The sequence below is a fragment of the Eutrigla gurnardus genome, assembly GCF_963514095.1.
Source record: "Eutrigla gurnardus genome assembly, chromosome: 19".
Lineage (NCBI taxonomy): Eukaryota > Metazoa > Chordata > Actinopteri > Perciformes > Triglidae > Eutrigla > Eutrigla gurnardus.
Genome location: NC_139930.1, coordinates 24,332,082 through 24,358,527, shown reverse-complemented (window position 1 = coordinate 24,358,527; position 26,446 = coordinate 24,332,082). Strand labels below are relative to the sequence as shown.

The 26,446-nt window shown below is 40.8% G+C and overlaps 3 protein-coding genes across 3 annotated transcripts; 1 reads left to right on the top strand and 2 right to left on the bottom strand.

Moving 5' to 3' along the window:
* Positions 1-8,496, top strand: LOC311029992 (complement component C7-like). The gene is made up of 18 exons (XM_084035457.1): positions 1-88; positions 1,301-1,359; positions 1,513-1,588; positions 1,814-1,955; positions 2,209-2,353; positions 2,440-2,578; positions 2,667-2,795; positions 2,880-3,123; positions 3,310-3,423; positions 3,559-3,725; positions 5,161-5,389; positions 5,557-5,728; positions 5,901-5,988; positions 6,107-6,239; positions 6,437-6,628; positions 7,219-7,315; positions 7,427-7,608; positions 7,893-8,496. The coding sequence occupies exons 1-18, from the start codon at positions 83-85 to the stop codon at positions 8,063-8,065; spliced, it is 2,487 nt and encodes an 828-aa protein (XP_083891583.1). The 5' UTR covers positions 1-82; the 3' UTR covers positions 8,066-8,496.
* A 152-nt stretch (positions 8,497-8,648) lies between these two features.
* On the bottom strand, positions 8,649-18,809 carry c6.2 (complement component 6, duplicate 2). The gene is made up of 18 exons (XM_084035458.1): positions 18,675-18,809; positions 18,315-18,479; positions 17,890-18,049; positions 17,346-17,490; positions 16,586-16,727; positions 15,676-15,814; positions 15,378-15,473; positions 14,880-15,123; positions 14,123-14,245; positions 13,821-13,987; positions 13,488-13,713; positions 12,765-12,933; positions 12,258-12,369; positions 11,655-11,787; positions 11,351-11,545; positions 10,611-10,698; positions 10,137-10,381; positions 8,649-9,688 (listed from the first exon to the last, which is right to left on the bottom strand). Exons 2-18 carry the CDS (start codon positions 18,458-18,460, stop codon positions 9,507-9,509), a joined length of 2,712 nt encoding a protein of 903 aa, XP_083891584.1. The 5' UTR covers positions 18,461-18,479; positions 18,675-18,809; the 3' UTR covers positions 8,649-9,506.
* Positions 18,810-22,040: 3,231 nt separating this feature from the next.
* On the bottom strand, positions 22,041-25,309 carry LOC311029590 (regulator of G-protein signaling 7-binding protein B-like). Its single transcript, XM_084034811.1, has 7 exons — positions 25,159-25,309; positions 24,840-25,085; positions 24,420-24,592; positions 23,662-23,792; positions 22,708-22,846; positions 22,517-22,587; positions 22,041-22,273 (listed from the first exon to the last, which is right to left on the bottom strand). Exons 2-7 carry the CDS (start codon positions 24,969-24,971, stop codon positions 22,182-22,184), a joined length of 738 nt encoding a protein of 245 aa, XP_083890937.1. The 5' UTR covers positions 24,972-25,085; positions 25,159-25,309; the 3' UTR covers positions 22,041-22,181.
* Between the last annotated feature and the right edge of the window lie 1,137 nt (positions 25,310-26,446).

Below are 26,446 nucleotides of genomic sequence, written 5' to 3'. Positions count from 1 at the left end.
CCTGAACTTTGGGATAGTCTCTGCACTGCTGATTATATGAACTGAGTGCTCGAGTGCTGGGCCAGAGTCTGAGGAGCACATCATGAAGGTACTGTAAACCCCACATGCATTCACATTTGGTGATGCTATAATATAAGAAATGCACAGTATAATTTCAATGCCTCGAAAAAAAAAGGCATTTTATGTCAGGTGATTGATCTTAAATTCTAAAATTTAGAATATGATTTTTTTTAAATATCTATGCTATACCATATATAAATCAAATCCAGCTGTCAAATTAGATTAGTTTTGATTCTAATTTCTTTTAATGCGTCATTCATTGTGCCAAACTGCATCACTCTTTGCCATTGAGCAAATGGAATGCATGTTATGCATGTTTGAAGTTCAGGAAGTGTCTTTTCTTCATTATTATTATTATTTGAATTTCAATCAGAGAGATGGCCATTTCATCCTCCATAATGCAACTTTCTACATATCAGAAAAAGAAAGAGTTCTGAAGAATTTAACATTAATGCAAAGCATGCTGGGAATTATATGTAAAAAGGCTAATCTTGTTTATTGATAACTTGAATTAAGAATGGGTATGATTCAGAATAATCTTTGTGGTCGAGATGTGGTGTAAATGTTTGGTGTGATAAGGGATCTATGGTTGGATTCAACAGTTGAGTTGGAGGACAAACTGGGCTGTTTGACTGAAACAAGAGAAATAAAGCATTGCAATAGTCCAGGCATGATAATATGAGGGTATGCACGAGTAATGCTCAATCTCTGATTGATAGAATTGCTTTAATTATTTGTTGTTGCATACTTGTTAGAAGCAGGTTTGCAGAAGATGTGAAGGTCAAAGTGCAAAGATCCACTGGGCATTTTGTTAACCCATTTATTAAACAATTTAAACTTGAAAATTACACACTTATCTAATCAGACGGAGTTGATAAAAAAAAGAAAAAAACATTTGTTTATAACTTTTATAACTTATGAGATTCGACAGTGCAATGGATAAAGTAAACATGGAGTGAAAATGGGTTTTCCTGCATTTCACAACTAAAGAGTTTATGGAACATTCTTGTTTTGTAATGAATCACAGATTACAATTCAAAGATATCAGAGCTCCCTCACTCTTGTTGAAACAATTAAATAAACAAGTCATTTCTTCTATGGCATGATAACTGCTGCCAGTATCTTTGTGTGCGTGTGTGTGTGTGTGTGTGTGTGTGTGTGTGTGTGTGTGTGTGTGTGTGCTTAAAACACAAAAACGATGAAGAATAAATTAACAGGTATCTTGCTTATTTGTGTGCAGCTGGATTTGGCTGCAGTTTTGTCTTTGGCATTGTCGGTCGTCTTTCTGTCTCCGGTTCGGTAGGTACATGAACCACACAAGCTATCTTTAAGTCTTACTCCAATGTTATCACTTGGATAATAATGTACTGGAAGAGTGTATCTTTTTCTTAAAATATGGATAGGGATATAACATAAATCATTTTTAAAAATATAAATTCCCATTCCTCTCAGCTGTCAGCAGCCTGTGAACTGCAGATGGGGCCCATATGGAGAGTGGACGGAGTGTGATGGCTGCTCCAGTACAAAGGTACTTCAAAGCACACAAATACTCCTGCTGTACTTATGATGACATGTATAGACAAGTAAAACATTGAACTTGACACTATCATATGGTGGTTTCAAATGCTGGTGTGACTGGGCCTATATAAATATAAAAAATAAATGTAAAAAATTAATAAACTCAGAATCTGCAAATCGTTTAATTTAATCACATCTGGAATTAATTTCACCTTTACGGTGGCTTGCCTTTCAGGTGCGGACTCGCCATGTGGACGTGTACGCCCAGTTTGGGGGCATGCCATGTTCAGGAGAAGCCGCTCAAACAGAAACATGTGTCCCACAGAAAGGATGTCCTCTGGCAACAGACTGTGGAGACAGATTCCGCTGCATCACTGGTATGGTGCGGCATATGTTATAAAATGTGCATATGTTATTTTTTCATAGCATTACTATGAATTACATTTTTTTAAATCAAAACATAATATTCTGGTACCAATTTATTTGTGCTTTTTTCGACTTGATATGTCTGTTTTCTCAATATTTGATTACATATTACTTTACAGATAAAAAAAGAAGGGACTTGTCTTCCTCTTTTTTTTCTGAAATTGCAATGTGGAATGAAAACTCTTTATTGAAACCCTGAAACAGGCCAGTGTATCAGCCAGTCTCTGGTGTGTAACGGCGACCATGACTGTGAGGACGGCCTGGATGAAAGAGGCTGTGATCAGGATGGCAGCGGGTACTCGTGTGACCTGGACAAAACACCTCCCAACTCTGACATCACAGGCAGAGGGTGAGCAGCTACTAAGTCCAACACCAAGCATCTGCGTCCTAACTATAAAACAGCATCAAATGGATTGGTTGTATCACACTTCACAGGTACAACTTGTTGACAGGCAAACTGAGGGCAGGTGTGATCAACACCCTTAGCTTCGGAGGGCAGTGCAGGAAGGTGTTCAGTGGCGACCATAAAATCTTCTACAGGCTGCCACAGAACATCCTCAGGTACAGCTTTGAGGTGAGTCGAACGAGAAATTGGTGTTTGGTAAAGTAAATGAGGGAGAGCTCTTCTCACAACCAAGCGTTGCCTTTCGTTCACGCTCCAGGTGACAGTAAACAACGAAGAGAGCGACGAATCCTATGAGAGCTCCTGGTCCTACGTGCAGCACATCACGGCCAACGCTTTGTCGGGACATGACCATCGCACTTTCCACAAAGAGGTCACCGACAATAAGGTATTGATGTTGCCTGATGAAAAAGGTTTCTATTCACAAACTTGCTGAGAATGACATCCCAGTCTTTTTACATTCGTGGTGCAGGCCTATAGACTTCTGATCATGAAGAATAAAGTGGAGCTGGCCCAGTTCCAAAACTCTGCCCCTCAATATCTGACTCTGTCTGAAGGCTTCTGGAAGGCCTTGTCCTCGCTGCCATACACGTATGACTACTCTGCCTACCGCCAGCTGTTTGAGAGGTACGGCACACACTACCTCTCCAAGGGCTCGCTCGGGGGCGAATACCAAGCCTTGTTGGAGTTGGACCAGCAAGCATTCGCATGGACCAGTAAGAACGTTTCTAGTAATAATAATGTTGCTATTAATATTAGTTTCCAACTACATTGATGAGCATATGAGTTTAATACCAATAAAACCTTTAGAATATCTCCTAAAATATTATGTATCTAAATATCAGTGGAATGAAATTTGGTGCCGTTTTTAAATCTTTTGCTCCTTCATTATTTGTGTAAAGGTTCAACAACTATAGATTACCAGAGGTGTTGGAGGAAGGTGAAACGCTTTCTCTTCTGGAAGAGAGTCAAGACTGGCTGTGATAAATTTGCAAAATCTTTTGCATACAGGGGTGGTGAGTGAAAGCTTTCTTATTTACAACTTCAAACTACACAGTGGGTCCTGGATGGTAAAATAAATCAGTTGTACAATTGGATTTTGTCAAGTTTGGATAAAATAAAATAAAAATAAATTTGTCATTTGCCTGCAGGCCACAAAGTAAAAAATATGCCCATTAAGGTCAACGTTTTTGGAGGAAATCCAGCCTTTATAGGAGCTCTATCTCTTCTGGATCTGGATAACCCAGAAGCTAACGGAGAGATCTATCACAACTGGGCCTCCTCTGTCAAAGACTTCCCTGAAGTTGTAGACCAGAAGGTATGACAGTCGGCCGGTACACAGCTGGTCGTATCTTAGTGTTTGTTGATATAAAAGTCTTTTTGGAGGGGATTCCTTTTGCTTCCCATTGCTTTCAACTGACCCTTTTCTATGTCCCGTCACCCCTTTAGTTACTGTTGCTATGGATGTCTTTTTTTTAATTATTATTATTATTTTACCATGGCAGGGTCGGCGTTTCCAATGATAACAGTGGCAGATTTACCATTCACTAAGTCAGTTATTTTTTTAAACAATCCTTGATACAAAATTTTAAAGTGACAACCAGGGTCTGCTTTCTCTCAAATTCAATGAGACAAGATGGCAGTCAAAGCACCAAAAAATACATTTGAAAAACTCAAAAGTAATGTCGCTTTCCAATAATCATGACCCAATTACTCAAGATAATCCACAGACCTTGTTTTGGGGAGTTTCATACATATATTCTAGAGAAGGCAGACATTAGCACCACAGGTAACAGGAACAAAAATGTGTTTTGGATTTGGGGATGAACTGTCCCTTTAAAGCAGGGATGCCAGGGTTACGGCCCGGCCCGACTGTACGTCACATCCGGCCCGCGGGTGATAAGGGGAGAATATTTTTTTAAATTATTATTTTATATATTTAAAAAAAAAAATATATATATATATACCGTAAATCCTCTGATACTGGCCTGTATTCTATTACCGGCCAGTCACATTGGCCGGGGCAAGTGTCGACAGTGAGCGTTATTTCCAACCTTCCCATTCATTGTCAGGTTCGCGTCGCGATGATTTTGGCTGAGGCTATATTAAAGGATTTACGGTATGCCCTGCAAAGCATTCGACTCACGGCGAGTGTGGACAGACGGTGCGCCGCTGCCTCCCGCAAGCTCTCGAAAATCTTTTAAACTGAATGTTGTCCATGTAAAATAAAGACAGATTCAGCAACTGCATAGCTTCTTTCTCTCCTAAAATGTTTTCAGAAACACGTTTCGGTGAACTATTGTCGTAAAATAAGAGAAAGTTTCCAAACGAGCCGCCATGTTGGTCGGTTTGAAATCCGGGAGCAGACAGGACAGCTGTGAAAGCGATCGTCCAATCAGGTGCAGCCATGAAGTGTGCACGTGATTGTATGAAGGAGAGCGCCTGTCAATCATCCTCCTTTGTAATGTATGTCATTTAGGCCTCATTGTGAGGCTATTTTGGTGCCAATGCAATTTCTTTTTGATGTGTAGGCCTTCATGAATAATTTCAAATAGCCTACCTATCCATGTGTTGAGTCAATGTTTGGCCTTTTCAGTCCGAAAGTGTAATCCGGCCCCCTGAGGTCTCACTTGAAAAAAATCTGGCCCCCTGTCCAATTTCACCCTGGCATCCCTGGTTTGAAGTGTAGTATTCTATGTATTTCTTTCTTTCTCTATGCATTCACATTTATGAAGCATAAACTTGTTTTCCAGCTGCGTCCCTTGTATGAGCTGGTGAAGGAAGTACAGTGTGCAGGTTTGAAGAAGCTCCACATGAAAAGAGCCACTGAGGAGTACCTGGCGGAGGAGCATCCCTGTCACTGCCGGCCCTGTCGGAACAACGGCCGGTCTCTTCTGACAGGCTCCACCTGTCGATGCATCTGCCGTCCGGGAACCTCAGGACCGGCCTGCGAGGTGGGAGCTGTGATCGGAGAACAACCAGGTAAATGGACAAAAGAGTCTTAGTTCGGGTTGAAAAACAAACAATTCAAAATCAGTTCTGTTTAACATGTAAATGTCAAATATATCCAAAATGTAATTTTAATGTTACCATGCCGGTCGGTCAGTGACAAAACAACAAACATTTATTTCTCTCTCTCCCTCTTTCAGGGGTGATTCATGGCAGCTGGAGCTGCTGGTCCTCCTGGGGATCCTGCTCTGGAGGTCAAAGGTCGAGGAGCCGAAGCTGCAACAACCCTGCCCCCAGTAGAGGGGGCCACCACTGCTCCGGACTGCAGGTGGAGCAAAAGCCTTGTGAGGACACAGACATCCAGTACTTACAGTAAGGACACATGCACCCACAAACGTGTATAAGACTTTTTTTGTGCTATACTGTATGATTTGATTCTAGATACAGATTTGAAAGTGATTGATTACTACGGTACACTCGTAATGCTTAATAAGCAGCAGGGGTCTGCAGTACTTTCGTTTTTCTCACTGTAAACTGTGTGCAGGATGATGGAGCCTCAGTGCTTCAGTCTCTCTGTAACTCCACCAAAGACATGCGGAGCGCCTCCAAACCTCAGGAACGGATTCATTCAGGTGTGTTTGCGTGATTGATGCTGTATGTAAACTAAAGGTTGTAAAACTGTACTCAACGTGTTGCTCTTTTTTCGTGCAAATATTAAAGAAGGTGATGAAGTACATATTTTTTTCTCAGACTCCCAGAGACTTTTACCTGGTTGGAAACACGGTGGAGTACTCCTGCATACATGGTCACTACCTCAGTGGAGGCGCTATGGCTGAATGCACAGAAACCCAGAAGTGGAGGACAGGAGAGATGGTTTGTAAAAGTATGTCTTCTCTGTTGACTCTGCCAGGGATGTTATGCATGTTTGGTCATTAGCAGGAAATCTCAGGAGCGATTCATTGTCACAGATTTCATCATCATCATTTCTTTTAATTTTGCAGAATGCAGATTATACATTCACTCTCAGTTAGTCTAGGAATCACTTCTTCCTGCTCAAAATCTCCCCTCTCTCTGCCCCAGGTTCCACGTGTGGGATTCCTCCACTCAACAGTGCAGTTATAGCAACGCCCATGAATGCATCCTATCAGATTGGAAACAGAGTGTCCCTGTCCTGTCCTGCAGGGTCAGTGCTGGATGCCGAGGTGTCAGAGATCATGTGCAGTCCCAGTCTGCAGTGGTCTCCGTCACCAGCCAGCGCTCATTGTAATGCCGGTATGTTGTTGTTATAAAGCTTTGTATGTTCAACAGGTTGCTATATACAAATTTGACCAACTGTGCAGCTCCAAGCTTTTTTTTTTTTTTTAGACTCTGTCAGCTTTTTTGAATGTTGAGGCAAAAAAAATCAATTATTGCAGCTTTAATCAAAATTATGCCTAAGCTAATGGTTTACCGCAGCTCCAGCTGTTATGGAGCAATATTTTTAATTCATTTGGGGATGAACCGTGAATATTAGTACCGTATTCATTCTTTTTTATCTCTGTTTTTGGCCTCCACCAACTCCTGAGGGAAATATCTGGCTCTTTAGCTGCTAAATGCTCCATTATGTTCACCGGCTAGTTGCCAACTTTGTCGGTGCTTGGCAGGTAGCCGACAGTCGGTTTATGAGAGCAGAAACTTTAATCAATGAGCTGAAATGGCTATAAAGCTCCATAGAGAGGTGGAGTCAAGTTATAATAGGTTATACAATACAGTACTGTCATGTGATCTGTTATAGTCTATTGTAAAATGTTGATTATAGTCTCATTAAGGTTGTGTTTTTAATTTAACAAAACATGAATCCTGTTTATATCTTTTCTTCTCAGCACCCTCAGCTGCCACTCCTCCACCTGGCCTGCAGTGTAAGCTATGGGAGAACTTAGGAAAAACTGAGTGTGTGTGTAAAATGCCATCTCAGTGCCCGTGAGTATGATTTTTGATAAAAATGTCCACACCACACACAGGAAATGCCTTGCATGAAAGTACAGAAAAATGTAAAAACTGAGTTTTTCTGTACATTTCGCCTTCATTTAGGACTTCTCTGCTGTTGTGTGCCAGACTCGGCTCAAGCCAAACCCGTTTGCTTAGCGTTTGTCAGCTTGGAGCTCTGCAGTGTATCGGCCGGAGCTTCCAGCTGGTCAACGACAGCGACTGTAACTGGCCAGAGGAGACGTCCACGTCCTGCGACGACTGCAAACCAGGGACAATCTGTCAGGGTGAGTCTGCTGCACCGTTGTTAAAGGATTATTTTGATTTATTACAACTTGGTTTTCATTCATGTTGTTTTGACCTTTTTTTTATTAAAACCGTACCAATCTCCACAACAAAGTGCAATTGGGGGCAAGAAACACAAGTAACAGTTTAGCCAGATTACTATGTAGTGATTTTCAGATTTTGGCATTGGAAATAAAACCTGACCAGAGAATGGGAACAGTGGCATTGAAAAAAGTAAATACATTTTTAATGGCAATATAATCATCAATCATTTTTTAAATTCTAGATTCGAAGTGCATATGTCAGAATACGTCAGAGTGCCCTCACGACTCCGCCCCCTTGTGCGTGAGCTCCAGTGTGGGCAGCGTTGCCACGGTGATGACCGAATGTGAGGTGGGGACCAGACGGTGTGGTGGGGAGAAGGTCCATGTTGTCAGTATTGAAGCTTGTGCAGAATAAAGATGGCTGTTCTCTTATTTTACTGAGCAGTCTCACACTGTTCATAAAGGAGGAACGGCTTGTTTTTTTTCCTCTTTCTTGTAAATAGAATCAACATTTTTTTTTCAATTATGAAAATATGTTTGTCCTGTACATCCAAAAACTGTTCCACAGTAGCAATGAAAATATAATATATCAAATTGCAGCACACTGTTTCTCCCTTTAGTGTAATTTATTGGCACATCCAAGTGGTGTTTCAAGCTAATGCTGCATTAAGTGCATTAGCAAACATATCAATCACTTGTAGATGCGCCAATGAATTGCACTTAAGGGAGCAACCTCTAAAGGATTGACAAAATATTAAATTACTTTTTATGGACTGTTTTTAGCATAAACAGTCCGGCACTAGGACCTGGACCGTTGCGCACCACTGTTTTCGTAAAATGAAGAAAGCATTAGGAGAACACACTACTTGCAACATGTAACACTTATTCAACTGATTATTGTCCTTAAACAAATTAAATCAGTCAGTGCTGCGAGAATATTACAACCTAATGACTCAATGACTCGATAAGAAACATATTTTTGAAGTGATTATTGTATTGGTTTCCTGTATCCTCCATTTTGTATTACATTTATCACATTAAGCAAGTGTAACTATTCCGATCTGTGCCTGTAATGAGACTTGACTGCCTTCCCCACCTTTGGGTAGGAGTGCGTCAGATCAGGACCTACAGAGCTTTAAAAGTATTGTCATTGTGCTTCCCTTCTTCAGTTTCCACAAGATTAAAGACTTGTGTGCTTTCATGAGTTTGTCTGTGACATGTTAAGGTTTTTTGAGGGGTGGACACACTTACGGTGAACAATTTTGCGGACTATGTGAAACCAACTTTTGCAAAGGAGTCATTTTTGGACAAATTCGGTGTCAAAACATACTTTGGAACCTGACTTTTCTTTCGTTTATAGTAGGTCTAGTTTAACTTTGTATATATTTATTTATTTTTTTGTTAGGGCAACGTATAGTGTCTCAGAAATATGTTGCTCCAAAAATATATTTAGCATGTCTGATGTGTCTGAAGCGATGCGAAAATCTCCTGTCTGGACTTGGTACTACTTAAGTTGAGGAACTAAATCAAAGAAAACCTTTATCCATGGTCTCCTGCTGCCTTCTAGTGCTTTTCAGGGGAAAAAAATGCTCTGAAAGTGTATTAGATGAACTGCAGCCATTCCAAGCAAACAAGTTCATCCTTAACCACCAGTTTTAGCACAATTTAATGATCCTCCTGGCTTTTCCATCGCTCCAAGATTGTACCCCAGTTTACCTGCTTGCCAATCTAGTTTTCTTTTCTAGATGTACATTTTTAAAGAATAATGTAGTGCAAAAAGTACTAATGTCTACTATTTCAGATGTTACATGAATCCAGAGGGTTGAGTGCATTGATACAGAAAAGCTGTTGAAGGATCATCTGGACTCACAGGAGCCTTCATTGAGAATCTCAAACTGATAGCTGGCACATTTGAGGGCCGCCATAGAACAAAGGTTCATGCTGCGATTCCTCTGGGTCCTGGTCAGCTTCATGCAGAACATGTGCTCTTCAACCCTGGGACAGTCCCGAGCAGCTCTGCACTCGCACTTCTTAGATGCTGAGGACAAATATGAGTTAACATTAGGAAAATAATTAGATGTAACGCATACAAAGTCTCACCTTGGCTGCTCTGTGGATGTATCTGAAGTGTGCTACTTGGTAGTGGGTTATTTCCGATGATACCATACCAGACTCCAAGATAGCTTGTAGAACAGGCTTAGTGTTGGCGTGTAGAAATGACTAATTTTAAGCTAATAGGAAAACTAGTGAAAACATGTATATTATATTATATATCTGTCAATAAGTCCTCCAAACTCTGGGCCTTTAATACCTCCATAGGCTGGGGTCAGTGACTCTCTTTATAGCAATCTAAGTTATAACTGATCAGAATCACTGTTAAAAGAAATATAATTTCATACTCTGTAATAAATAATTTAAACAAAAACGATGAACCTAATCAAAGAGCAAACTGAAAGCAAATGTGGTTTCATAGGTGACAAACTCACCAGAGCAGGTCTCCCATTCATAACAAGTGTCAAGATCACAGGGCTCCTGAACGGAGCTCTTAGAGGACATGTTGGCTCTGAACTTGGCCCACTCCAGTTTGGCCAAATCGACCCCGTCACATGCACCATCACTGACATAGAAGAGCGGATCACCGTGGCAACGGCCAGCGTGGAAGGAGCAGAGGGACGTTGACACGGTGACACCGACGGCTACGTTCAGGATGCAGAGAGTCTCTGGCTGTGAACTGCACACACACACACACACACACGCACACGTCAGACAGCTGCTGGTAAAAAAAGAGTAATGTATTGAACTTTTTACAAGTAAATTCCACATATATTCAATAACTGAGAGTTGATTTATGATAAACACAACAACTAAGGTACAAATATTTCCAATTTTGAGAAATAACATGATTATAGTAGTTTACTAACAATAGAAGAAACACAATAAAATTATTTTCAAAAACTTACAGACATTTCTCCCGTTGAATACAGACACATTTAGCATTCTGCAGTTCCTCCCCTGGACCACACTGACCCCCAGGAACAAATGGTTCTTCTGCATACAGGAAATACACAGTAGCAAGACACACCATTTGTCATTTCCTTCATAATGAGCATTTTTCATATTAAACATCCCCATTGCGGTGTCTCATCCATGTGAGGAATAAGCTCAATGCTGCCTCTTGTGGCCAGTATGGAAAAAACAGCCACAACAACCAGAGTTCTCCACAAATTCAGATGCAGTGGAGCCCATTGCACCTCGGCAAACCAAATTGAGGTCAACATTCTTGAAGGTGAGATTTGTGCTTTTTTTAAAAACTATTTACAAGAAGGAATAAAAGACTTCAAGTATGAGGACCAAAGCTGTCAGCGTTCTTCAGAACTGCTTATTTGGTAAACGGCTTGAACAGCTTTCCTATAAGGAGAGGTTGTGTCTGACTGTTTCTGAATCTGACAATCAGACATTTACAGCCACTTCACGCTGTGATTGGCCAGCTGTGTGGAGATGAGAAAGCAGCCGGGGTTTGGACTCTAGCTTCACACAGCTGCTTCCATCACATTTCATGGGAGCAACTGATTCACAAATATGTTTGTGGTTAACATTTGGTCAAGATTTCAATCTCCAATCTGACACAGCTGCATGAAACGTATTAGGGTTAGAATCCTTATTTGCTAAAAAACAAAACAAAAGGAACAATCGACTTTACCGTCAGTGCAGCGTAGGTCAGCAGGTAGCGGAGGCTCCCAGGTGAGACTGTCGCTGCATTTGTAGAAGCCCGACGGCAGCGGCATCAGGCTGGTGTCATTACAGTTCAATCCCACCGATTCCCCCACTTTGTACTGGTCTTTGTTGGGGAACAGCGTCATGTCATCGGGGATATCAAGAGGAAGGCACAGTTTCCCTAAAGGACAGATAATAAAGTTATCAGGGATGTGGGTACCAAATTAGTTTCTTCTCTTTCCTCCTTCCCAGATCACTCTTCACTTGTCTGATGAGAAAACAAAACTTACTGATGCAGCTTCCTTTCGGTTGACTCCAAGTCCCATCAGGGAGACAGTTGATGAACTGAAAACCCTCCAGATCAAATCCAGTGAAGCACTGGAACTCCTCATCTTCACCAAAGGTATAGTACTGCTTCGCTTTCTGTCGGAGGAGGAACAAATGCCAGAAAAATGAGGAAGGGTACAAATATAACTTGTCATCCTCCTTCCACTCTTCTACAACTCACTCTTTTTTCCCTGAACTGCTCCTTCCTTTTTGGTGGTTTCCTTCATTCCTCCTATTATTTATTACTTATTTATTTCTATTTTGCTCAGCATGTTTTTGCATATTTTAAATGCAATTACAATGTAGCCTTTGGAATATTTTATATCTAATAATGAATGAATGAATGAATGAATGAATGAATGAATGAATGAAGAGGTGTTTTATACAGTGACACCCTCCACTACAACACATTAACTTTGACAGCAATTAACTTCAGTTAACTTAAGTGAGTATTTCGAAATATTTCGGTCCGTTATCTTACATTTTTATCAGTGATAAGCAATGAACTACAGTATTCCTGTTTCTCTTATCCTGAACATTTCAGTCATGCTACAGTCAGTGTTTACCCTGAGGAAGCTGTTGGCCGGCCTCTGTGGCCTCAGACAGCCCTCCACACCAGGAGGCAGCTCGTCTCTCCAGCCTACAGTGAAGTCGTCGTCGTTGTCACAGGTCTCCTGTCTGGACAGGAAACATGAACACGGAGCACAAATCCGTTTTGACAGCCATGAGCATGGCAATCCCGGTAGTTTTTAGAATCAGAATCAGAAACGGTTTTAGCTGCATGTCGTATTAAATCAAAGAACGCTTGCTGTGATGCCAAATAAAACAAATAATATATTTAATAGGGGCACAAAATGGATTAATCGCAATATCATTTGACTGGATACTACTTGATAGGTTATTTTGGCTGATACAGATATCAAATACAGATCCCAGTCTTAGGACTAGAATGCCATCATACAGTGTTGAGTTGAAGTACTTTCTTCAATGGGAGTGTATGAAATGAAAACCGTAGGAAATAACTTGACTTTCCGTGACTGTGTTGCATATTTTAAGCAAACAGATCATCCTACTTTTCAAAGATGGAGATGTGACATGTATCCTCCTGTCTGTCAGCACCCTTGCAGGGTTGGCCTCCTCTGAGGGGGACGGGGTTGTTACACCGCCTACTCCGGTATCTCTTCATTGAGGCTCCGCAGCGACTCCATGGCCCCCAGCAGCTCCAGTAACCATCCACCGCCTCTGTGGGTATAACCACACCACACCACATTTCTATGTGAACAAAACTAAACCCAGTTAGAATCAATATGCACTGTGTGATTTTACATTTTAGCTTCAATATCTAAAGTAACTACAGGCTCCAGGGCTCCTCACATCTTAATGTATGAAAGAACCATGATCAAATCTGGTGAAAGAGCTACACATTTTTTGTTTCCTCCTCCTGAAGAAAGAGATTTTTATGATGTGTCCCCTTTAAATCACTTTAAGTCACTTTCAAATTCAAGTTTTGGATTAATGCAGTAACTATGAAGTTATGTTCTGGTCCCAGCTCCAACAACAGTAAAGCATTCAGATGAGCTTCTTCTCCATAGCAACGGTTGCTGAGGGCTGAGGCTCATGGTTATCTAAAGATTAAGTAATTAAAACTGAAAGTCATAACATAAAACTCTGTATTGTTAAATGATCCAGGAGAATCACTGAGGAGATCATTAAAAGAAAACATTGAACATGCACTTTTGCTGTCTACCGTTTTCTCGCTCGTCTGCTAATTGTGTTCTGCAGCCATCCTGCTGTACCTGAAGTGTAGTCAGGGGCTCGTCTCTCACAGTTAAAGCCAAATGTGCCAGTCTGGCAAACACACTTGCACTCTGTGCTGGAGAGAACTGGCCTGGCGTTGTTTGGGCAGGGTGCGCACTTGCAGGCATCAAACTCCTCTAGGTACTGAAGCAGGGCCTTCCTCAGGTGTCTCCTCTTGGTGGCAGCACATGGGATCCCCAAAACCAGATCTATGATGGGAAGCACCTGGAAAAACACACATACGTGAAAGTAATATTTGTTTTTTGTAAAAAAAAATAAAATATACAGTATATATATTTTTTTGATGACATTTCAGTGGTGTTTGATTTAACCTCGGATTCGACCACAGCCGGGTTGTCGAGAACAGACTTGGCCCAGTTCTTGTAGGATGTGCGATCCGGAGCAGGGCCCTGCCTCTCCCAGGCCAGAGCAGCTGCCTCTCTGGCGCGACCTCCTTTCACCATGGAGAAAGACTTCTCCGCAGCCTGAATGTACGAGCCTGGGCCGAAGAAATGGAATGAATGTAGGAAAGAACATGTTTAGAATAAAACCATGTCTTTTTCACAGTCATTAAGCCATGCGCTATAGGGAATAATGAAGATTTGCTTTAGTAAAATAATTATGAAAAAAGAACCTTGATATTTCTGAGTCATCCTTCTGTCGGTGCATGGAGTTAAAGCTCCGCGATGTGCATAGAGGACAACGGACCAGGCAGTCTCTTTGGTAAGGCAGCCTATGATGCGCTCTTCTGTTTCACCTGTGGAAGAGGAGAAGAGTAAAGCACCATGGCACAGAAACAAAGGAACTGACAACAAAGCATTGTGTAGCATTATATGAGCGGCCTTTTATATTTAAATATTACAGGTACACTAAATGTTCTTCTACTCTATGTTATTTTTCATAGAACGTTCAGAGAAAGTGACCACAATGCTCTAAAATTCAATTTTATGCTAACAATGCTTTGTGATTTTAAGATTTCGAGTGTGATTTTGATTTCAAGAATTTGATTTTAATATTATTAGTTTTATGCAAGAAAACCTTTCTATTTGCATATAGAAAACATTGAATGTAATGTTTTAATACCAGGGGAACATTTAACCTCATCTGTGACCATATAAATGCTGGACTTAAACACTGATATAAAAAACATCTTTAAATATAGACGTAATATAAAAAGGTGGTGGTACTAAGGAATATTTTGACTGCACTAAACTGACAGCTCCAAAAACTTTTAACTGACCTTTATCACAATGCACTCACAATATAACATGAGTCTGATTTACGTAAGAATAAATGCCAGTTTAACATCTAAGCAAGATCAAAAAGCAGTCCAGACTTTATACCGCTGCAGGTGTCAATCTGAATTTAGACCACCGGCTGTGCTGTTGTACCTGAACTGATCATCTCTTGTCGGCTGTACTGGTACAACAGGTCATAGTGGCCTCCCAGTTTCCCTGAGCCGTAGTAGTGAGTCCCGAAGCGCTGGAAGATGTCCCTGTAGAGGGCGTAGTTGTACTCAAGAGGAAGAGCGTGAAGGAACTGGAGGAAAGGCAGTGACAGGACGAGGCCTCCGGGGTCCCTCAGCTTGAACGTGCATACAGGCAGAACCTGGTGCACCCGGAAAAACTTGGAGTCCTTGGAGAAGGAAAGACAAGGAATGAAGAAGAATAATGGAAAGACTCCATGCTTGTGCATGTGTGTGTGTGTGTGTGTGTGTGTGTGTGTGTGCTCTTGTATGTGGGGACCGTGTTTCAGACCTTCAAAGTGAGGACATTTTATCTGATACACACTTCTTTATGTGAAGGTTATGATTAGGGGATAAGGGAATACATATCATGAAAGAAGGTCATCAAAAGAGGATCACTACAAATGTTGTTTGAGTCACTCACCGATTTTTTTGAAGCTTCAAAAGCTTCCTTTTTAGGTCTCCAATTCTCGGTGTGCAGCGGCTTGGGCTCGGTGTTGAAGTCCTCCAAATCACCAACCTTTACAACCACAACCACAACCACATATTTGAATCAAGGTCTATCATAGAAGAACAGCAATAGAATCACCAACACTCTGCAAACCACTGATGGTTTTCTTCAAATTATAATGTTGAAGGCTCTGTGTGTATGACGCGAAAATGTCAGAGGTCTGAACCCAGGCTAGCTTTGTACAATGACATATTCGTGACAATAATCCTGCCTTAATGTCAAAGCTCTCAAAGTTGTGAGGGATGCGGTGGTAGAGCTGCGTGGTCGGAGGCCTCCTGATGACACAACTTCCTCCCATGAACATGTTATCCAGCACCGCTCCCCTTGGCTCCTCGGCTAGAGCATCAAACCTGACAAACACAAATCAGTGAAAAGTCAACTCTCATTCTCAACAATGAGCACGAAAACCCAACAATACAAAAGAAGATGGATATTATTGGATATTGCTATATACTGGTTTATTACGTCTATATAATAAGAAATGGCAGAGCAGTTAAGAGGAGCAAGACATGTTTTCTTGGCAGCATTTAACCTCTTAAGACCTGGTGTCCCCATGCGTGGACATCACATTTGGGGTTTTCTATACCGTAATACTTAATTCTGCAGGGGCCCGATGTCCACATTTGTGGACACTTATAAAACTACATCATGTCAAAAGATGATGCTTAGTTTTTTGACTTATCAGGTCCAAATAAGCCCAAATAGCAAAGAGAAATTAAAAATGCATACCAAAAAAAGAGCTCAGGTCTTAGGAGGTTAATATAGATTTATGTTTAAATTTTCTTTTATCTTAAATTATTTCAATTCCGTGACCTTTGATACTACTGATTTATTGTTTATTCTGCTGTATTATCTCAAGTAAGACACCTTTGTCACCAATTGTTTATTTTAAACAACAACAAAAAATTAAGGCTCTAATCAATAAAAAAAATTGTTTTTTGTCTTTGCAATAGTTGTACAACAATACTCCTAAAAGGATATCAAACTCAATATTTCTGATGTGTTTTTAACAGGAGAAACATTAGGAGCACTTGGCAGAATAGAATGTAGGCTAATTGATGAACACAGCAGGATAGGAATGTTAAGAAAAAGCAGTAGTGACCTTTTGACCTTCAGCTTACCCGTTTCCCACCAGGTCGGCCCCAGGGGCCACTCTCTTCTCCACTGGACACACTATTTTTAAATCGCCACAGTCCCTCTCATCGGAGTTATCGCCACAGTCGTTCTGCCTGTTGCATGTTAGTGTCGAGTTGATGCAGCGCCCTGCAGCAGAAAGGATGTTTTGTCAAAGATAAAATGTTGGTTTGTGTCTCGCTCTCTCTTTATCTCTGTGTGTGTTGTGAAAACAGATCAGTGATTAAACTGTGGGCAGAAAACAAATGATGATTTGCTTCCCTCAATTAGCTGTGAAAATTAAAAACAGCTCACTATTCCCGTTGTTATTGTCCTTCTCTTGTTCACTTTGTTACATTAAACATTAAATTTTATAAGAAAGTTCCACGTGTTTTTTTGCTTGTGTTGTTCATGAATTTGCATCCAAGTTTTGGAGCTCGTTGCGACGCTCTGCCCTGCAGTCCCACATGTGTTTGATCACATTCTGGCCTGGATTCTTCTCGTCTCGGTGGACTCGTTTAAATTATATATCAAACACAGCGTATCAACCTGTGAGTCACTTCTATCTACTTTACTCACCAAACTGAGAGCGATTGTTTGTGGTTAGAAAAGGAGATTAAGGTCACATTACAGTCACTACGAGCACAAATTATCTATATTTGCACATTATAAAACAAATGCAAAAAAATTTAATAAAATCAGCTCCACATTTAGAGGACGGCACATATAGAGCTTGGCGTCAGTTGTGTATTTGACATATTTGTTTACCATTATCACACTTGAAGTCGCCTCTGCAGTCGATAGGTGCCAACTTGCACTCGGTGGAGGGGTGACAGGGCCTCTCCTCTGTCAGCTCCGCGCTGCAGGCCAACCCAGCGAACTGGGACGGCCTCTGGACAGCCCGCGCCCGAAGCTGTGCCGACAAGAGAGAGACTGATTAAAGATGTTTGATTAATTTAAAACACTGAACTGTTTAAAATGTTAGCAACTTAGTGGTAATTGGTTGAAACAACAGAAAATAATGGTTGGAAAAGACAGAAGAAATTTGCGTTTTCTAAAAATATGAAAGAAAAGAAATGCTGCTCAAATTTATACAAAAAAATCCAACTGCGCTTGGTGACGGTGCTCCACCACAGCTGGTGCCATTTTTTTTTACATTTTCACTCCTGCCCCTAAAACAGCCACTGTTTCAGGATATTTCGGTCACTTTTCCAGTCTAAATACATCACGGAGTATAAATCCTGCAAAAAAATGTGTTTTCAGCATAGAATGAAGACACAGCTACTACAGGGAACATATCAAGGTTTCTTGCCTGTTTGTTGGCACAGGGCGAGCAGTCAGACCAAAGCCCGAAGTCTGTCAGCAGGCAGTTGATTGGACAGCTCTGCTCGTTACAAGCTCTCATGTCATGTCTCTCACACAGCTGATGACAGCTGCTCTTCCAGTAATAATCGTCCTTATAATTATTGTTCCTATCAAAAAAGTATGAACATCACTTTTACATACAGCAGCTGGAGGCATCATCCACATTGTTTGTATTTCACAACAATAAGTGAATACAGCAGTGGATGGAAGACAAATAGTTCTTGATTACAGTATTTCACAATTGCTTTGGCTATTTTCACAACCCATTCAATTTGCAACATTCATAACTGTTTGTGGTGTGCACCGTCTAACCTTTATCTACGATGTCTCACCTGCATCAGAGTATGTCATGTATCGTCTGTACTGTCTCACCTGTATCTGTGCTGTGTACCATGATTGCAGGTCTTGGAGCAGGCAGACCAGGATCCCCAGGGGTAGCGATCACAGAAACAGGCCAGGCCAACTGACATCCAGCTGAGCAGCTGCAGCAGCAGGACAAACCGGTGAGAAGGAGCCATCAGGGAGCTTCAAACTGCTCTGAAAAGAATTTAATGACCAAAATGAAAATTACTTTTTTTAAATTATTTTAAATTTTAGGGGGATTTGTATTATACTGATAACATTTACAAAATGCATACAAAGGCAATTAATAAGAATAAGACCAACAACAACATCATAAAGAAATAAAATAGTACAAAGCAATGAAGGGTGATGTTCAGTTAACATGCTTACCACATATAGGGAGGTCCTCTTCAGAAGATAGTCAAGAATATAATTTAGCAGTTCCTCTCACTGAGGCAGAACTGAATCTGACTTGAGGGGTTTATAGCAGCAAAATAAAAACCTCCCTCTGTGATCTCTCTTGGGAATCCAGTAGCCTCTTGACTCAAATTGCCCAATCTGTGTTCAAAAATATCAGGCTTTTTTGTTAATAACAACAATAATCACAAAGCATAGCAGCACATAATGTGCTTACACAACCCTCGTGTCCCTCATTGTTACGGGAAGTAAAGACCTCTGGAGTTTCCTGGCTGCTGAGATGTAAACCAGATGTTTTGTGTTTGACAGTTAGAGATACCGAGGGGGAGAAAACTTTCTTTAGTTGTCCAAGTATTTGCACAATCTGGCACGACACAATTACAGCTTGGCCATGTTGTAAAAGACACATTAGTGAATTAGTGAGTGGTACAGCTTGTTGCAAACTATCTAATTGTCACATTTTGACATATATCACACTAACTGAATGAAACATTGTTATTTGGTTTGGTGTTGTTACTTATTTTTTCAAATACTTTGGGATACAGGAAAAAGGTATACAAAGTTTTACAAAAGGTATGCACACATGAAATGCTCAAAAGCTGTGCATTCATTTTGAAATTTAACAAATTAATTATTTTAAATGTAATTCTGCAAAATGGGACAAACAGAGTTAAAATATTAAATACATCTTCATGGAAAAATATTTAACATTAAACTTCATTAACAATAATTAATACTTCACTGGAAGGAAAAGTTAGATTAATATTGAATTCACAAGTAAATGATTTATTTGTGTGTACTGCTTTTGTATGATAACTTAAAGGAATAGTTCAATTAATACCATTATACCTTTCCAAAATTGATCCTCTCATCTCACTCTTGGAAATAAAGTAAATAACTGTATTTCAAAAACAATGAAGAAAATTAAATATCATCTTTCTTGTATATAAAACTTTATTCACATTATAAAATTTCCTAAGCTGTATGTTTAGCTGTGGATTCTCTACACTTGCAGGACACACTAACTACACATGGCATACTCTGAGTCATATACATGCCAAAACAAAGAATTTAGGAATGTAGACATCACCACTCTAGATTACGTTAAAGAAAGAAAAAAACATCACAAATACGAATTTACAAATTACATTACACTTACATTCAATGGGAAATGTCTCTAGTGAAGCACTTCAGATGAATGAGTGGATTTCAATTTGTTTCTTGTGTGTTGGTTTTTAATTGTTTTGTTTCTTTGTGTGGAACATCGGCAAAGCCCTCGTGATAGAGAACATTTGTATACAACAAGACTAAAAGCCCCCTTCAATGATCAAAACACCCTTACATTTTAAAGGTGCAATATACGAAATTCAGAGTATATCTATCGCTTCTCAGTGGCTTTCAACAGGGCAACGGCTGAGCCAGCCGCTCGCAGCTAACAGTGCAAACAACTGCAACAGTGCTGACAGAGCAGTAACAGTGTTAGCCTTAGGGGGGACAGGAGAGTGGGCACTATGCTTCCTCGACAGCACCGCAGTCGGGATGACATTATCAGCTGTAACTGCGAGTTGCAGCCATGAGCTAGCTAGAGTCCACATGCACTAAAAGGCACACGCAGCTGGCCTTTAAACAAAGCACAGAGAAGCTCAGATTACAACACACATAGGGAGAGTGACTTCATTCTCTGCTCAGGTAGACATCACGTCACTATATCTTTACATAGCAAATAGTTGTTTGCTTCCATGTCAATCCTCTGAATGTCGTATAAAGAACCTTTAAAATGTTAAACAAAATGATTCAGCTATTCTTCATGGGACCTGGAGTCACAAGTTGGAACTCCACAAGACAAAGTCTTGATGAGATGACAAAGAAGGTCAAAGAAAAAGATTATATATCAAGAAAATATCATGTTATGATTGGGTAGAATACATGCCCTCCCTTTTCTTTTCTTTTCTTTTTAACTGTAATGGAGCATTAAAAGAATGTACATCATTTACAACTTTATTCTCTTTTTTTAGGACTCTTTCCCCCTCTTGCAGTGACTCTAATTCTCTGATGTCCTGTCCTGAAGGATAACATAATAGTGTCATTCAAATGAAAGGGGTTAATCCTCTGGGGAGTAGGCTTGCGTTTGGTAAATCTGTCCACTATTTTCTAGATATTAATGTTAGTTCGTTTTTCATTTTACTGGTACAAATGGAAGTTTATGGCTGTTGATGCTAATGCCAGTAGAATTATTATCATTCAGCCTCTAGGGACCATGAATATCCACAGCAAAATTAATCAAAATACCATATAGTATAGACAAGCTGGTCTCATTCCTAGGTTGTCCCAATACTGACCCTTTGTCACAGCCCTCTGCAACATGAGATGCTCAGAGCAACTGTGAGTCGGGTGAGGGGCAAACACATGACTTTCACCCAGGTGACTGTTGGTCATTGAAATATACTTTTACTTACTTATGTAAACACAGACTTTAACCCAAACCACAATGTTTTCCTGAACCTAACCAAGTAGTTTTGTTTAAGTTTACAATGTAAACCACATGTTTAAAACTGCAACAGTACTGATGCCAAGGGGGTCCTGAACAAGCATCCATAATGGGGGGTTTAATCCTCTCTCCAGACTAAATTTCATAGTAATCTGGCCAGATGGCTGATGAATATCTCAGTCTATACCAACGTATTTGACGGCTGGCAATCTCTAAAATATCTAAAAGCGCCGTAGCAGATTTACACATCTGGCATTATGTTTAATTTGACACATTTTCACACGGCACTGTTGAATAAAGTCAAAAATAATTTATTTTTCTTTTATAGAAAAAGTAAATGTCATAATTATAGGAGCCAGTGAAGTGTATGCATCATAACACTGTAGATGAATTGCTCAGTTAATGGGGTGTCACACCACGCAAGCAAGTTAAGACTCGACTGAATGATCGGTTGAAATATATCAGGAGGCTGTTTGGACTAAAACATCTCACTCTGTGACACATTCAGACGTGGAGGCGTGACGCAAGCACAGTGAGACAGCTGAAAATCGGAAATGCCAGTGCATAGTCTGCATATGTACATTTTTATTCTGCCATTATGTTAAATGGCACAACACAGAAACAATAAAGAGGGATGATTGAATATGTCAGAAAGAAAAATAAATAAATTGCAAAGATGACTCACCTGCACAGTATCTTATTGTATCTTTTACTGACTGTTAGCTCGCCAGGTTAATGTAATACTTTGGCTTCGCTACTAAAAAAAAAGAAGTTAAGATCACGATGAAAAAGACGAACGACATAGAAGTAGATAACAGGTACTGCAAGATTACAATTTCAGATCATATGGTGGGGGGGAGGAGGGGGTACTGTAAATAAATAAATACTAGAATGATATATGATTAGTAAATCTCTTATTGAAAATATATTACAAAATAAAATAAAGCAAATGTCCTTTCCTATGTGTTGCCTGCCGTGCTGCCTTCGGACTCTCAGCCAGACACCATGCAGCAGAGTCCAGGGAAGCGTCTCTTCCTCTGTCTGACCAGCGGATGTGGAGTCAGATTCAACAGGCTGCTGTCGTCTGCAACAAAGAAAAACACTTAATGGTGGAAACACAGAGCTTTCGTTTCAGATCTTGAACGTGTTAAACAACATTCATTTTCCAAACATCCAACAACAACCACAGTTGCTCATCACCTCTCTGTTCTTTCATGGATCCAGAAATGGAAAACTTAAGAAACACTCATGGAAGGTATCGTGCTGCAAAAGGTATTCACGACTGCAACACGTATTATGTTATGAATTTCCTCCCTCACAAACATACCTTGGTTTTTCAGTGGCAATGGCATCGTGTCCCTGAGTTTGCTGAGTAGGTTTCGCATCTCTTGCATATCTCTATGAAAACAAGGAAACGACAAAAACAAGTTTGGATGAATCGCTCTGGATTCACCGCGGTGGGAAAATATAGTTGAACAGCGTAAGAATTCTTAACTAATTCTTAAATTAGTTGTGTACCTCTCTATATTTTGAATATCCATTCCCACCAGCCACTGCTCATGAGGAAAGTCGATGGGGGAGGAGGATCGGTCTTCCAGGATGGGAACGTCCGAGCTTTCATCCACCCTGAAGTCCAACCTCGGCTCAGAGTCCATTCCTTCAGGTCGGAAAGGAAACAGCAGCACAGAGGCATCGTCAACAACGACAACTCAAACACATTCAAAGCAACTACATCTTTAAAGCAATGGATGGTTTCTTCTCTTATTGTGTTGATTAAAACATTCTTCAAAAGGCAAAATATCTTCACACAGGAAAATAACATGATTTTTTAAATTAAATGTAAGTTTAATTTATTTATTTTTTAATTATATCTTATTAAAAATACATAGATATGAATCCAAGCCTATCTGTACACGTTGACCGTATTGACTACTCTCTACTGCCACCTGGTGTTTCAACTGAACTCTGATTTATTTCAATATCATTGACGACCCAAATGGGAAACAAACATAAGTGGAGATTTTATTGCCACACTGCATTTTCACCATATTTAGATTGTATTGTCCATTGGACTTTAAGTCAAAAATAGGGAAAAGAATGTTGAAGTCCACATAGACAGGTTTTCAGCTCTGTGGTTCCAGATCCGTGGCTCCCCTACAGCTTGCCTACTGCCCAAACAGATGGATGCTGTATTTACACACGTGTACTTTTTTAGATTACAGCTCTACTTTCAACAAAATCCAACGAAGGAACCTATAACTGGATTTTTGGATTTCCGTACAAATACAAAACAAATGTTGTTTATCTGATTATGTATCCATTTTGATCAATAAAGTTTCAAAATATTGCAGAGTTTAAAAATGTATTAACATCTGCTTAAGCTGATATTGAAACTGGCTTTAAAAGTGCAGTAAAAGTACTTTTCTTGAAATGTTGCAGGGTCATAATGTAGTGATAATTCTGTGATGGTACTTTTTCTGTGCAGCTGCAGCACCCCCAGCAGGCACATGGATTTGAGCATCTCCGTTATGAACATCTCCAGGCAGCACTGCAGCTGGATGAAGAGCCGGCAGATCTCAGGGTGGATCTCTCCATCCTCCAGACTGCAGCATGAAGAGGAGGAGGAGGAGTGAGATGAAGAGGGGATGAAAGGGAGGAAGGAAACAGAGAGAAAGATACAATCAGAGATACAGAGGAGGGTTTACATTCAAGTTCCGCAACTTGAACACAGGTTTGAACACTTTCTTTTCATTCCGTTTGTTACAAATTAACACAATTAACCTGCAGAGGGAACTTTTTTCAAGGTGGCTGGGTTTATTTGAAACGTCTGTGCTGCAAACACTAATAACATCCACTTTAACATGACTTACATTGTGTACACCTTTAAATTTAGATGCCAGTGTTTGCCATTTAAAAACACAGGTTTCACTGTATTTATTGTTCAGTGTTTTGTGCCTCATTTTGTTGTTTTTATTTAGTCATCTTTTAACTTTCATACCTTTCCAGTCTTGTTATCTCATTATTATTATTTTTATATTAATACGTTCTCTATCTGTTGCATTCTGCTGTTTCACTGAACGTCACTTAGTATCGTTTCTTGGAATAAAATGTTAATGCGTGTTCATTGTCGGGGGTTTAAAAACGTGCTTGGAAGCTAATGAGGGACATCTTGAAATAATAACAACGAATGGATGGATAATGATAATAATCCGACCACGTTTCCTTCTTACCCTGACACCGAGATGACGGTGAGGTCCTGGTGCGCAGCCCGGGCCATGGAACAACCTTTGGACCGTGTGTGGTGCATCTGCGCCCGCAGAGACGGACAGTCTGCCGAGATCTCCCCGACAGATATCACCTGCTCCCGGTACAGCGCTACGAGGGTGTTGAATTCCTGCACTGTCTGGAGAAAAACAAACCACCGACTGTCGTTTAAAACCTGTGCAAACCGAACATTCTGCGTCTTCGAAGGAAGGCGAGAATAAAAAAAAACAACAGCAGTTATGTTTTTGCCCCTTTGCGACACTGCTGCACCTGATAATACATCGGCTATTTGGTATACATGTAAATACAAGAAGCCCGTCCTTTGGTGCAGAGCTACGCTAAATACACGGAGGGCAGCATTGACAAGGGCTTATTCTTGTACTCACCATCCTGCTGCCGAACACGGCCCCCTCCGTGCTCTCCCGGCGCTCCGGCTCCGTCTGCGCCACTTTGCTGGAGGGGAAAATGCTCCCTGCAGATCTTGGGCGCTTTTTCCGCCCGTACGGTGCAGAACACATGCATGCACAGCCACCACCGGAGCCCAGCCAGACGCAGTCACACGGAGAGAGAGGGAGACGGAGATGGGGGAGGAGGAGGGGGAGAGAGAGAGATAGATGCCCCTCGTATGTCCTCTATAAAAAAAAAAAGAAAATGACCCGCCGAGACGCTGCAGATTCGCGGTTTGGTGAATGCTTGCAGCCTCACCTCCAGCAGGTTTTGTGTCGCTATTCCCGGAGCAGGACCTTGTCGCGGGCCGGACGGACCCCCAGCAAGTCGCTCTGCATCCCAGCCGAGAGTAGAGTCACCTTCAGCCCCTCCTGAAGGCCGAGAGGGAGGCTCCTCCGTCTTCCGCCGCGCGCGCTCACGTGTGAGGAGGATTCAGAACGAGCCAACTGCAAAACAAGTCGTCACCCTCCGACTGACAATTAACTGTTTAGGAGCATTAACGTGACTTTATCAAGAATGATGGAGGGCATTTGGGGCTTTTACAGCCTTTAAAGATCCAATCCAATATGTTATGACGTTCAATATATACTGTAGCCTATGTGTGAAACCACAGAATGTTTTTGTTTTTTTTTATCAAATTGAGTGTTATCAAACAAGTGTTCTCAGTTGTGAAACTGAAGATCTTCACATTTACTCAGGACATCCACCTGGGTGCTCTCACTGTCATCAGGAACTTCTTTCTCAATTCATTCTGTTAGAGCAGTTTGACACTTTCACCTTGATGACATCACACATTTGATTATATTTTTTAACTGTCAGAACACACACATAACATGTAGGAATTTAGAAAATAGCCGTAGTTTTTGTTCTTCTGGAGAAGTGTACAGATTTAAGTACACTGAACAGCTGATGAATTATTTTGGCCACTAGGGGGAGAATACACATAGGCAACGTTCACACCGCAGTTACAAGTGACCTGAATCTGATTTTTTCGCTCATATGTGACCCATATCTGATTTGCTTTTGACAATGTGAACAGCACAAGTCGCATTGAATCTGACATTTTCTAATCAGATTCAGGCCACATTTAAATGTGGTACTGAATCGGATACGTATCGGATTTTTTTGAATGCGACCGCAGTCTGAACAGCCAGGTCGCATTTAATGCGACTTTGACGTCATTCTGACCCGCGCTGCACTGTTTTGTAAATGAATGACAAATAAAGTTGATTGAAAAGCGGGCGGGAGCCAAAACAAACATGGAGGACAGCAGCGAAGCAAATTTGCCGGCTGCCGCCACACACTGTTTTTAGCATGAAGCCATACAGTCCCACGTTACCGGTTGCCGTTGCCATGTTCGCTTCCGTAAACACCGCTGTGGCGTGATGTCATCAATGATCAACTGCGCATGCGGGTCACTTCAGGAGCGTGAGCTGTTCACACAGCAATCCGTAGACAGGCCGCATTTAAAGAGGTAATGTGAACAGCCAAACAAAAAATCGGATTTGAGCCATAAATCGGAATTGTGCATTAAGACCTGCGGTGT

Bases quoted from the DNA above. Each gene is read 5' to 3' on its own strand.
- LOC311029992 (XM_084035457.1), top strand. The intron at 2,796-2,879 runs GTATTGATGTTG...TTCGTGGTGCAG, and splicing joins AAGAGGTCACCGACAATAAG to GCCTATAGACTTCTGATCAT. The intron at 3,726-5,160 runs GTATGACAGTCG...CTTGTTTTCCAG, and splicing joins CTGAAGTTGTAGACCAGAAG to CTGCGTCCCTTGTATGAGCT.
- c6.2 (XM_084035458.1), bottom strand. From the start codon at position 18,460: ATGGCTCCTTCTCACCGGTTTGTCCTGCTGCTGCAGCTGCTCAGCTGG. The intron at 12,370-12,764 runs GTAGGATGATCT...TTTCCTGTCCAG, and splicing joins CACATCTCCATCTTTGAAAA to ACAGGAGACCTGTGACAACG. The intron at 11,546-11,654 runs GTAAGTTTTGTT...TCTGTCCTTTAG, and splicing joins ACCGAAAGGAAGCTGCATCA to GGAAACTGTGCCTTCCTCTT.
- LOC311029590 (XM_084034811.1), bottom strand. From the start codon at position 24,971: ATGTGTTCTGCACCGTACGGGCGGAAAAAGCGCCCAAGATCTGCAGGG. The intron at 24,593-24,839 runs GTGAGTACAAGA...GTTTTTCTCCAG, and splicing joins CCGTGTTCGGCAGCAGGATG to ACAGTGCAGGAATTCAACAC. The intron at 22,588-22,707 runs GTACACAACTAA...TTGTTTTCATAG, and splicing joins GATATTCAAAATATAGAGAG to AGATATGCAAGAGATGCGAA.